General features: G+C 51.0%; 1 protein-coding gene across 3 annotated transcripts in view; it reads left to right on the forward strand.

Moving 5' to 3' along the window:
• The window catches only part of MEIKIN (meiotic kinetochore factor), an 836,714-nt gene that overhangs the window by 802,464 nt on the left and 21,691 nt on the right, over positions 1-12,559 (forward strand). For all 3 annotated transcript variants that reach the window (XM_078650675.1, XM_078650674.1, XM_078650676.1), the window contains one exon: positions 952-1,044. In XM_078650675.1, the coding sequence (XP_078506801.1) occupies positions 952-1,044 (93 nt within the window). The remainder of the gene's footprint in view (positions 1-951; positions 1,045-12,559) is intronic.

The raw sequence follows: 12,559 nt of genomic DNA on the forward strand, positions 1-12,559 counted from the left end.
GGCACAACATGTGCCCCCCTATCTGTATTCCCCTCATGTTGCAGCACAGCAAGCCATGCTGAAACTTTTTTTTTTTGCCATTCCCATTGCGATGCCGGTTTTCTAGGCACCAGCATGAGAAAGGCAAAGGACCGTCCGCCTCACCAGAGTTCAACTCGTAATAAGGCGGGCGGTCCTTGCATGGCTTTGGCGGTGCTGTATTGCGGCGAGCCGGCGCTGCATAGCCAAAGTCTTAATCAGCCCCTAAGTCTGAACATTCCTTCGCTTCCTGTGCCCGGTCGCGTTTGACACCATTCTGGATGTAGTCATTGTGGTTGGATGCGATTCATTTTGTGATTCTTTTAATACTTTGCACCTTGTACCTCTTTGTTGATTTTGTGGAATGTTTTTACTTTCTTTCCAAATAGTGAATCTGTGTTCCATTGATGATATTGCACCACAGTTTCCGTCGTCAATAACCTTTGCAGGTGGTACATGCTTGATTTAAACTCCTCCAAATATGGCAGACTGTGCAAAATTCCCGCATGGTAATTCTTTGCCCCCCATAGTTATTCTCCATACTTAGGGAGTTGACTCATAAGTGCGCGGTACTGGCAGGGTGTTAATGTGTGGTAAATGTAATTGCATGTGCCTAATCTGCATCCCGCAAGTACCTCGCAACTCATATTTGAGGCCTTGGTGTTGGATTTGTAATGTACGTTCTATTGTCTCTATGGTAGAGTGAATTCCGTGGGTGGATTTGACATAAGAATGAACGAATGGAAAGAAAATATCGACATATCCTTTTCAGTTCTTTAAGTGCTGCGCTAAAGAACAGCAAGAGTCCCAAACAGTTGTGAATAAGGATACAAATAGCAGATTTAAGTACACTTTTATCACCCTAACTTTTTTAATAATTTGTTTGAATATTTTTGTTTCTTTGTTGCTTTTTAATGTACCACCTTGGTACAGTCAGCGATGGATGTCCCCACTGGAAAAGCCGAATTTGAGGGAATGCCACAGAATATTGGAGAGGAATGCCAGAATATCCGACACATGAGAGAGGTGACTTGGGTTTAATACATTGGCAGTATCTGCGCTCAGTCAAGGAAGTACAATAGTAAATATTTTGAACCTTAGAGGTGTTTCCCTGAATTGCTAGTCCTATGTTGCATGCCACTAGTACTAGTAGTATTATTTATTTTTATTATATTCTGTTAATAAAAACCATTACAATAATTTACAAGTAAAAACACATACTAAAAGATTCAAGACATAGACAGATGGGATTGCGTTGTCATTATGAACAATAAATTATAAAACACACAACTGATGGAGGACTGGGCCTAAGTGACCAATGGGTTTGTGGTATATAATGTACCTCAAGCATAAGAAAGTCCTGCTTATCTCGAACCTTGTGGTTCTGTGTCAGATATGCGAAAATAAGGCAACCAAGTAGCAGCAATATCAGAGGGACGCAGCAAAATTAAGTAAACAGCCTGATGTGCTAAAACAACCATGATGCCCGGGGTTGTCCCTCGAAACATTGTCGTGTGTGGGGGAAGTGGCTGGGACAGTTGGCTTGAACATGCACTCCATGGTACTTACACCACTGTCTTTCCACCAGGTGATACTATAATATCGTGTACATCTACAGCTCCCTTGAATCCCTTAATCTAGGTATGGCCCCTCCCATTAATGCTGCCCCTGTCAGAGGCCGGAGCTTGTCCGGGGTACACCCCTAGAGTTTCTTGTCCTTCCCCCTTCTCACTCCTGAGCTGACGAATCAGCTCTTGGATAACATTAAATCGGGCTCTCCGTTAGACTCCTGCCCGCTTAAAGTTTTGAAGGCCTGTCGGGAGGCAGTCATCCCTCCTCTCATGAATGTTATGAATCGCGCAATTTCGGAGGGAGTGTTTCCATCTCCTTGGAAGATGGCGGTTGTTAAACCCCTTCTAAAAAAATCTACTCTAGACCCAGGGGTTTTAAAAAACTTCCGCCCTATTTCACGCCTCCCTGCTCTTGCAAAGATGCTGGAATCTCATCTCAATCGGCATCTTAGCTCCTTCCTCCGGGATTCTGCCCTTTTGGATATTTCCCAGCATGGCTTTAGGAGCTCCCATAGCACTGAGACCGCCCTCACGGCAGTTGTTAATAACATCCACTCCCAGGTCGATAAGGGCCATACCACTCTTTTGGTCCTGTTAGACCTGACGGCGGCTTTTGACACCCTATCTCCATCTATTCTGGTAACTCGCCTTAGGGATGTAGGGGTCGGAGGGCCTGCATTGAGTCTCCTGGCTTCTTTTCTTAATGAGAGGGAACAGAGAGTAAAGCTGGGCAAATTCCTTTCTGCCCCCAAGCCTGTGCATTGTGGGGTCCCTCAGGGCTCTTTACTGAGTACTCTATTATTCAACATCTATGTGACACCTCTTGCCAGGGTAGTTAAATCATTTGGGCTGGTAGTTCTGTCGTACGCTGACGACACCCAAGTAATGTTTTCCCTTGCGCAGCCTGTGAAGGTAATAGCTTTGAATTTCAGGAACTGCATGGAGGCTGTGTCGCAGTGGATGGTACAGAACTTCCTGAAGCTAAATGGGGAGAAAACGGAGGTGCTAATATTTGGGTTAGTCAGGATATTTGGTCAAATGACTGGTGGCCTGCCTCTCTTAGAGACTGCCCTCCTTCCCGCCAGTTTGCTAAGAACCTAGGGGTGTTGATAGACACTACTCTTTCCTTTGACCGTCAGGTCAGTAGGACGGTCTCCACCTGCTGTGGTGTTATTAGGGTTCTTAGAAAAATTGCCCTTTATCTCTCCCCTGATGCCCGGAAACAGCCCACCGTGGCATTAGTTTCCTCAAGACTGGACTACTGTAATGCCCTTTATGTGGGCATTAACAAAAGCCTCATACACCGTCTTCAGATGGTCCAGAACGCGGCGGCAAAGATGGTCCTAAATTTACCTAGACTGGCCTCCGCTAATGCAGCCCGGAGAAGCCTACATTGGCTTGCCATTGAGTCCAGGATCTCTTTTAAGATTCTCTGTCTTGCCCATGGGGCTCTCCACGGTACAGGTGCTGAGGGTCTTGGGTCACTTATCCATCTCTACTCTCCTAGTCAATCCCTACGTTCCTCTAATAAAAACCTTCTTGAGGTCCCCAGGTTTGTAAGAGCAAAGTGGGGAGGTAGAGCATTCTGTACGGTTGTACCGAGGTTATGGAACTCCCTCTCCCCTGAACTTCGAGGGCAACCTTCACCCGCCTTGTTCCGTAAAGCATTGAAAACCCTTCTTTTTTCTGAGGTATATCTGTAAATGCTCTTATTGGTGTCTGTACATTACATTACCAGCTTAGGCGCCTTGATGACCTTGGGCTAAGTTGCGCGATAAGACTCCCTTCATTCATAATATCTGTTTGGCCTGGATCCCGGTTAACTGCTATGGCTACTGTTGGTGTAATAGCGGAGGTTCATGATGTGCAATCTGAGCAAAATTCGCTATAAATTGTTTTTTTTTAAAACTATTATGATGGTGAAAATGCATTGCAGACAGAAAGACCATCATTGGATAAAAAGGTGACAATTGACAAGGAGATATCTGGGTCTGCAGTAAAGTACTAGTGCAAAACCAAACAATAACAGAAATTCGTCATGTTAAAATGGTGCAGCCTAACGAGTTTACCGAACACAGGAGTTATTCGCACATAGTGGGGAACCCACTAATTTCGGTGGTTGATAACAGGTCTTCGAATGAGACAATCCATCTCGCAGTATTCGACAACAGAGAAATCGATTCCTTGTGTTGATAAAAATAGACAAATGCTACTAACAAGGCAGAGAAAAAAAGGTTGCTCTCTCACTGAACCAAGCAATTACACATGTTGGTGAATGTACCAAAAAGCCACAAAGTCTACTGTTCGTCAAACGGTGGGGTCACTGTAAAACCTCAGACGAACAGGTAAGTGCAGAAAACGCTGCTTGTCCGGAGCTGCCTCCCTGCTTAACTGTGGCTGAAAGGGAAGTACAGCAGGGGGAGGGGATGATGAGCGGGGAAGCAGAGACCATTGGGCTGCAAAACCTGTTGATATTGAGGAAAACAAATGTGGTCAATGCAATGTTTAATAAGGCATTATCTGGGTTAAGGGAGGGCATGATGGCTTGCCGACAAGCGGATTCCCAGAATGTTCCACTCTCGCCTTAGGCTAGTTTTGCGCTCATCTAGCAGGGCATGGCAGAGGCAAATTACGTGTTCATGAGATTCTTCGCACAGGCCACAGCTCCTGCAGGTTGTTCCATCCACGAGTCAACGCCTGTTGGCAAGGTGTTTCAGGAATGGCCATTCCCCAATCCGGAGAGCCACGAATCTTGCCTTTAGTCAGATGGAATAAGTGTACACAAGATATGATGGGGATGCTGTCTGGTAGGTGCTAATGACCGCTCAGGCGTGCTTGCGCTTGGCTAGTATGGCCCTGTCAGAGTGGTATGACCAGAGGTGGACACATTTTTTGATGCCCAATTTAAAGGGATGTTGTCTCCAATTCATGGCCCAAAGTTCATTTACCTCCAGAGTGCGCTGGCAGTCCTTGAAAATCTGGTAATGTGATTGCCTTGGGCCGATGAAGTTGATTTTGGCCCATAGTAGCGCCTCTAAGCCACCAGCGCTGGCTGCACCCTGATCCGGAAGGCCCAGTTCTAACCTGATCTGAGCGGCGGAGGAGGACCTTGGCAACTGAAAAACGCATTTGTATAGCCTAGTAGCGAGTTTATTCAGCAGGCTGCTGTTTTTACCCAATAATATTTTGCTGCCATAGGATAGTGATGGAAAGATTTTTTCCCTCATCCCTTCCAAAGTCCCAGCAAAGAATTTGATCATTTGGATAGGGTCACCTGGAGGGCCAGGGCCTTTGCTGCAATGTTCTTCCATTGCCTTGCAAAGGAACCTCTTGTGTCGATGTGGACCAACAGGTACTTGCGTGATTGTTCTTTCATGATCCTGCAACCATTGCAGAACCAGCAGCGCCCCTGATGCGTTTTCCTTCCGAATTATACTATTTTCGTTTTTTCCAGATAGTCCTTCAAATTCTTGGCGGTGGTTGTGTAGAGTTGCAGTTGGTTTAACAAGCGCTGTAGCTCAACTCTCATGAAGCAGAATAATGTTAGATCATTGGCACATAACAAGTTACTGATCTGTTCTCCACCAATCTTTGGGGGATGGCAGTTGATAGAGTTGAGGGATTCTGACAGATCAGCAACAATCTGAAAGAAACAGGTTAGTGTTAGATTCCTTACCTTAGAATATCCCCAGGCGTCAGACTGGATCCAGAAAGTTTTGCGTAGCAGTACCCCTGCACGTCGGCAGGCGTCGTCTGCGGATCCGCGCCCGTCTTCGGCGTCGTGATTGCCGGGATGACGTTGTCGGAGTACATAGACGCCGCCCTCTTGCTCTGACGTCAGTTCTTCTTTTTTCCGCGCCAGAAAGTGCAGATCCGGGAAGATCTCTTTTGGATCCTTCTCGAGTCGATACCACGACTCGCGGTGCCAGTAGGGATGCCCGGGTTCAAACCCTGCGACGATTGTCACCGCTTGATGTCGGTGACCGACCCCCACCGTCGGTGCCTTTACTGTCTCGGGGCTGACCACGATGACAGGTCATGCCCCGACTGCCGGGCCTTGACCTCGAAGGCTAGGCGGGAGCGGTCCCATAAGCGTCTTGAGCTTCGGCAGTCGGCCCCGCGCCGCTCGAGGTCCGGGTCCAGGAGGAGGTCGAGGGACCGGTCGTGGGGCCACAGTCATCGCCGCTCGACGAGTCAACACCACTCGTCGGGCTCCCAGTCCTCAGTTAAGTCGAGGCACTCTAAAAAGAAATCGAAGAAGCAACATTGCTCTTCCAACTCCCCCCGACGCTTGCGCGACGCGGCCGGGGGTTCGGGCGACACCGCCCACGTGGCTCTGCTGGAGCCGCAAGCGCCGTGTCCAGCTCCATATCCGCCGGTCCCTGGGCTGCATGCGACACTGGAGGAGATTAGTGGCCATGAAGTTGCGCTTCCCTCCATCGGAACCCGCCGAGGCACCTTCCGGCCCCGCGGGTCCGTCTAGGAGCCCAAAAGGGCCGGGGGCTCCGGCGCCGTCGGGTGCTTCGTCCCCGGCGCCATCGATGACTCCGGTCCCGACACCGCTGGGCTCCTCAGAATCCAGGCCTGGATCCGTGAAGACAGCGGTCGACCTTACGACCCCTCCGCTGGCGCCGCCACCTCGGGTGTCGCCCCGGATGACGTAGTCCCAGCCCCGGTCCGGATCCGGCGCCGTCTTCAACGCCATTCGGTGAGCCCTTCACCGACGACCCCGCTCCATCATTTATTCCTGACTTTAACTAGATAGATGACGAGGGGGACTGGGAGGGGTTTGAGGACCCTCTGGCACTGCAGTGCCAGTTTAGCCAGGACTGGACAAACGAGCTGGGGGAGGCCAGTGGTCTGGACACTTCACCCCAAAACTAGATTTGTCTCCCCTCCTACCGTGGCTACGGAGGAGGGGGCTGCTTACAGCGTGGTGTTGACTAGGGCAGCCAAGGCCTTGGCTCTTGAGCTCCCTGTCGCGGCCGTGAGGACTAACCTCCTCACTGAGTTGCTCAAACCACAGGCAAGCTTCTCGGAGCCTCTCCTGCCGTTTAACGAAGCCCTCACCGACGCTGTGTTGGGCACTTGGTCCATTCCCTCTACAGGCCTCCCTGTAGAATGTGGCCCGACGTCACTGCCCAGCTCTGGGCACCCCAGCTTACTGTCCGTTTACCCCACCCCCGAGAGCCTGGTGATCCAGGCCTCTACCTCCCAGACCGCATTCCCGACTGCTCCTCTGGATCGGGAATCCAAAAGGTACGATCAGTTTGGGAAGAAACTGTTCTCCTCCCTGAGTTTTTGGGTTGCGGTCTCTCAACACCGCCCTCCTTTTGGGCCGTTCCACCTACTCTCTGTGGGATAGGGTTGCGGAAGTGCTGCCGCAGTGCCCGGAGGAGGTCCAGGCAAAGCTTACCCAAGCCTTAGCGGAGGGACGGGATGCAGCACGCTATTCGATACGGTGTGGACTGGATACCACGGACTCGCTGGGCTGGGCGATTGCAACGACGGTGGCGGTTCGCCGCCACGCCTGGCTGAGGTCCGCCAACTTTTCTGGGGATGTCCAAGCCACCCTTCTGGACATGCCTTTTGATGGCCGCCGCCTCTGGCTACAAGGCGGACAGTGCGCTGGAGCGTTTCAAGGACTCCAGGGCTACAGCCAAGTCCTTGGGCCTCGGCCAACGCCAGCAAACTTCCGCCTTTCGCCCCTTACATGGCCAAGGAAGGGGCACTCCCACACGTCCAGCTAGCCACAGGCCGCAGAACCAAGCTCAAAGCGGACGTGGTAACCACCGTGTCGGTTGACAACAGCAAGGTCAGTCCACATCCGCCCCTGAGGCATCTGCCTCAAACTCCTCCTAGTCGGAGCTTTCAGGCCCATTCAACGCCAGTGGGGGGCAGGGTTCGCCATCACCTCCTCCACTGGCATTCCATCACATCGGACAGGTGGGTGCTGCAAATTGTCCAAAGGGGCTACTCCCCCCCCCCCCCCCTTAGAGGCGACCCCTCCAGCCATTCCGCCGCAGTACCACCGCATGTCAGGGGATCACTTGCAACTTCTGCAGGAGGCAGTTACGGCCCTCTTGGCCAAGGGGGCCATCGAGCGCCTTCCTGGGCCAGAAGTAGGACGTGATTGCTATTCCCACTACTTTCTGGTACCCAAGAAGGGCAAAGGAGGCCTACGCCCTATCTTATACTTGCGGAGCGTCAACGGCTTCCTCCGGAAGGAAAAGTTCAAGATGCTGACTTTGGCTCAGGTCTTAGCTGCCCTGGACCTTGGCAGACTGGATGGTAGCGTTGGACTTGCAGGACGCGTATTTCCATATCCCCATCCTGCCGGCCCACCGGCGTTACCTGCGGTTCACGGTAGGCCACGAGCACTTTCAGTTTACCGCGCTCCCCTTTGGTCTTACCAGCGCCCCACGGGTGTTCACAAAACTGATGGCGGTGGTTGCAGCTCATCTGTGCATGTTAGGGGTTTCAGTCTTCCCCTATCTCGACGATTGGTTGTTGAAGCGGGCTCGCCCCAGGCAGTCGTCTCACACCTCCAGACTACGGCCGACCTCCTGCACTTGCTGGGGTTCTCCATCAACGTGCGGCAGTCACACCTGTGCCTCTCTCAGAAGCACCTTTTCATCAGAGCAGTTCTGGACTCAGCGCAGTTTCGAGTTTATCCCCCCGAACAGCGGGTTCGGGATATTCAGGCTCTGATTCCGATCATTCGGCCTTTATCCGGAGTCTCGGTTAGGTTGAGGCTGCGGCTGATGGCCTCCTGCATCCTTCTTGTGCATCACGCCAGGTGGTGGATGCGGGCTCTGTCGTGGGACCTGGAATTTCAGTGGGCACAGCATCAGGGCAACCTGTCCGACCACGTCCTGATCTCGGAGGGCACTGCAAGACAGTTGCAGTGGTGGCTCACGGACCGCAATGCGGTCAGCAGCAGATCTCTCTCCCTTCCCCAACCGGAGTACGTAGTAATGACGGACGCGTCCCTCCTGGGATGGGGAGGCCATATGGGAGAGAGGGAGATCAGAGGCCTCTGGTCTCCGGCGGAGTCCCGGCTCCACATCAACCTTCTGGAGCTGCGGGCGATCCGGCTTGCTCTGAAAGCATTCCTTCCCTCTGCCCGGGGAAGTGTAGTGCAGGTGTTCCCGGACAACACCACCGCCCTGTGGTACTGCAACAAACAGGGTGGGGTGGGGTCGTGGACCCTTTGTCAGGAGGCTCCGCGCCTCTAGCAATGGCTGGAACACCAGGGCGTCACCCTGGTGGTTCAACACCTGGCAGGTTCCCCGAACGCTAGGGCGGATTACCTCAGCCGCCGGTGCATGAATGGCGTCTGAACTCTGACGTGGCGCAAGGCCTCTTTCAGCAATGGAGAGAGCCTTGGTTAGATCTATTCGCCACCAAAGAGAACGCGCAATGTCATCAGTTCTGCGCGTTGGAATTTCCAAGGCGGCACTCGCTCTGAGACGCTTTTTGGCACGAGTGGAGCTGCGGCTTTTGTACGCTTTTCCACCTATACCACTTCTGCCCAGAGTGCTGAAGAAGATCCTGCGCGACCGGGCCCAAGTTATCCTTGTGGCTCCGGACTGGGCACAAAGATACTGGTATCCTGAGCTACTCAGCATGTCAGTCGATGCCCCGATTCGTCTCCCTCTTCGGGAGGACCTTCTGTCGCAGCAGCAGGGAACGGTCCTCCACCCGAACCTGTCCAGTCTCCACCTACATGCGTGGAGATTGAGCGGCGACAGTTGAGGCCATTTGATTTGCCTCCTGAAGTCTGTAATGTGATTCTGGCAGCCAGGCGTCCCTCCACAAAATTGGTATACGCCTGCAGGTGGAAAAAATTTGTCGTATGGTGCACAGCAAAGGCTGTGGATCCTCTCTCTGCCCCTCTTTCGGAGGTTCTCCTCGTTTTTCTTTCTCTGGCCCAGCAGGGCTCTGCTCTGGGGACTTTCAAAGGCTACCTCTCTGCCATTCCAGCCTACATGAGGCTTCCTGATCAGCCTTCTCTTTTCAAGTCCCCGGTTGTAAATAGATTTCTTAAAGGCATCACGCACATGTTTCCTCCTGTTCCTTTCATGATGCCTCAGTGGTACTTGAACCTTTTGCTGACCTATTTGATGTGCGCTCCTTTCGAGCCACTTCACAATTGCCCTCTTCGTCTTCTGACACTTAAGACTGCATTCCTGGTTGCCATCACCTCTGCCAGGAGAGTGAGTGAGCTCCAGGCTCTATCGTCCAAGCCTCCTGTCCTTTCTGTCCATCCGGACAAGTTTGTCTTGAGGACTCGTCCTTCATCCTGCCCAAGGTGGTTACAGCCTTTCACATCGGGTAGTCCATCACCTTGCCCACCTTCTTTCCGCCTCCGCATCCTTCCAAGGAGGAAGAGAGGCTCCACCGTCTGGACCCAAAACGTGCGCTCTCGTTCTACTTAGACCGCACACGCCAGTTCCGGGTGGAAGACCAACCCTTTGTTGGTTACGTGGGTGCTAAGAAGGGACGGGCGGTGCACAAACTGACCATCTCTCAGTGGGTCGTGTGGTGCATCAAGGTCTGTAATTCCTTGGTGAAAAAGGAGTCTCCTGTTGGGCTGAGAGCCCATTCCACTCGAGCCACGGCGGCTACTACTGCCCTTGGTCGGGGAGTCCCCTTGCAGGACATCTGTCCGGCAGCTACGTGGGCCTCGCTGCACACATTTGCTAAACACTACTCCCTGGACAGCCAGGTCCAGAGATATGGCTTTTTCGGCCGTTCCGTTCTCCAGGACTTTCTGGTGTGATCTTGGTTTGCAAAACCACCACGGGGTTGGTATTGCTGGGGTATGTATTCTAAGGTAAGGCATCTAACACTAACCTGTTTCTTTCAGATGCACAAGTTACTTACCTTCGGTAACGATATATCTGTAAGAAACAGTAGTTAGTGTTAGATTCCTTACCGCCTCACCTATCCTCCCCGTTCTGCGAACCGATATCTAGGGTTAAGGACATCCCTTCAGGGCCCTAGTTTTATGGCACCAGTGTCGGTCTCTGGTATGGCTCTGCGTTCCTGGCGCGGAAAGCTATGTACAAGTACTGACGTCAGCGTGCGAGGGTGGCATCTATGTACTCTGACGTCATCCCGGCGATCACGACGACTGATGCGGAGCTGCAGACGACGCCTACCGACGCACAGGGGTACTGCTACGCAAAACTTTCCGGATCCAGTCTGAGGCCTGGGGATATTCTAAGGTAAGGAATCTAACACTAACTACTGTTTCTTACAGATATATCGTTATCGAAGGGAAGTAACTTGTGCAACAAGATAAAAAGAAGTGGGCTAACGCACCCCTACTTTCTGCTCCTCATAGTGGGGATTTTTTCTTGAAACACAGGCACCATCACCTAATTTGATTCAAATACAGGTGTTTGGGTGCAGCTGAACTATAGACTCCAACAGATTTGTGGGGATTCACCATTTTGTTAGTTTGGACCAAAGCACCCCCTTAGGAACGAGGTCAAACGCTGCCTTGAAATCCACGAAATAGCAATGCAACAGGGAGTGAAAGATTGCTTTATCCACTATGGTTTCTATTGCTAGCAAGTTGGATAGTGTGCCAGATTGCTGTCAAGTCTGTTTGCTTTTTCGGAATAAGCCCCTTCGATTCTACCCACTGTTGTAAGTCCTTCAGGAGGAGCCCCGTGCATATTTGGCTTCGTTGACAAGAAGCATAATTAATCTATAATGGCTCGAGTCTAATCTGGAGCTCCCTTTGTGAATGGGATTTATTATGGCCCCACACCATGATTTGGGTATAGTCGAACACTTCAGGCAATAATCAAAAAGTGATTTGAGCCTGCCTGCCCAGAAAGGAATATCCTGTTTAAAAGGGGCCTGGGAAAAGCTGTTATTCCTAGGTGCCCTGGCTGCGCTTGCCTTCAGCATTACTTGTTCCAGCACGCTCCTAAGGCTTGCGGCAAGGGAGTGGGGCGAACTTGGGTTGGGACCCTGCTGGGATGATGGTTGGGTCTGGGTCCGAGATGCCACTGTCCAGTATCAAGACAGTGTCCCCACTCGAGAAATGCTTGGTAAGAAAAGATGCCCTTTCTGGTTCTGTGATGGTTACGCGCCGGGCCTACTGGATCCAATAATTTGCCTGTTCATCAGGTCCCGAGAAGTTCATGGAGTTGGTGTTCTTGCTCTCACATAAGAGGATTGCCCACAAATGGTGCTGGCGCTTTAACTTCTCTGCGTAGACTGCCTGCCTGTACATTTTCTGCACCAAATTAAAAGCAATGATATATTCTTTTGTTCTTGGATTCTTACGAACACCCCTCATAGCGTGGTTGGGGGGGCCTTCTTAAGATACTAAATCATTTTCACGACAATGACTGGGATCTGGAACAGTGCGTCTGAACCGGTCATGAGAGTTAAACAAGAAGGCGGATGATAGAATTTGTCCACTCCTTGATTGACGACACTTCATGCCACTAAATTGAGTGCCAAAATATCAATCTTCAACAATATTGAGAACAGGATATCTGCTAACACTTTATTGTGTAGGTAAATATGTATAGGTAGGTGTAAATATACTATTCGAAATTCCTCCTCTATGTACATTCCAAGAGTAAATCTTTACTTACCTATGGATACTTACATTGGCCATTAATATTCGTAACTCCACTTCTATGGGACTTGGGTTGGCTCTTTCCCTAAATAGAAAGACACAGAAGGATGTTCCAGAGGGTTCTGAGCAGGAAGAAGTATGCTAAGGTAATTTTGTTGTTGAGAACAAATGTAAGAGATGCGTCAATCTGGGTGCTCAGTAAATAGGTGGAAAATATGCCATTAAAAGCTGGATAAGAATCATTCTGCAGTCAGCCTAGATTTAACAAGAACCCGGACTTCTGATCAGAGCAACTATGTGAGCTACTAATGTGTTGAAAAGGGTGGACACCACTGAATGCACCAGACAAGAGGGGCATAAA

The sequence above is a fragment of the Lissotriton helveticus genome, chromosome 7, assembly GCF_964261635.1.
Source record: "Lissotriton helveticus chromosome 7, aLisHel1.1, whole genome shotgun sequence".
Classification (NCBI taxonomy): domain Eukaryota; kingdom Metazoa; phylum Chordata; class Amphibia; order Caudata; family Salamandridae; genus Lissotriton; species Lissotriton helveticus.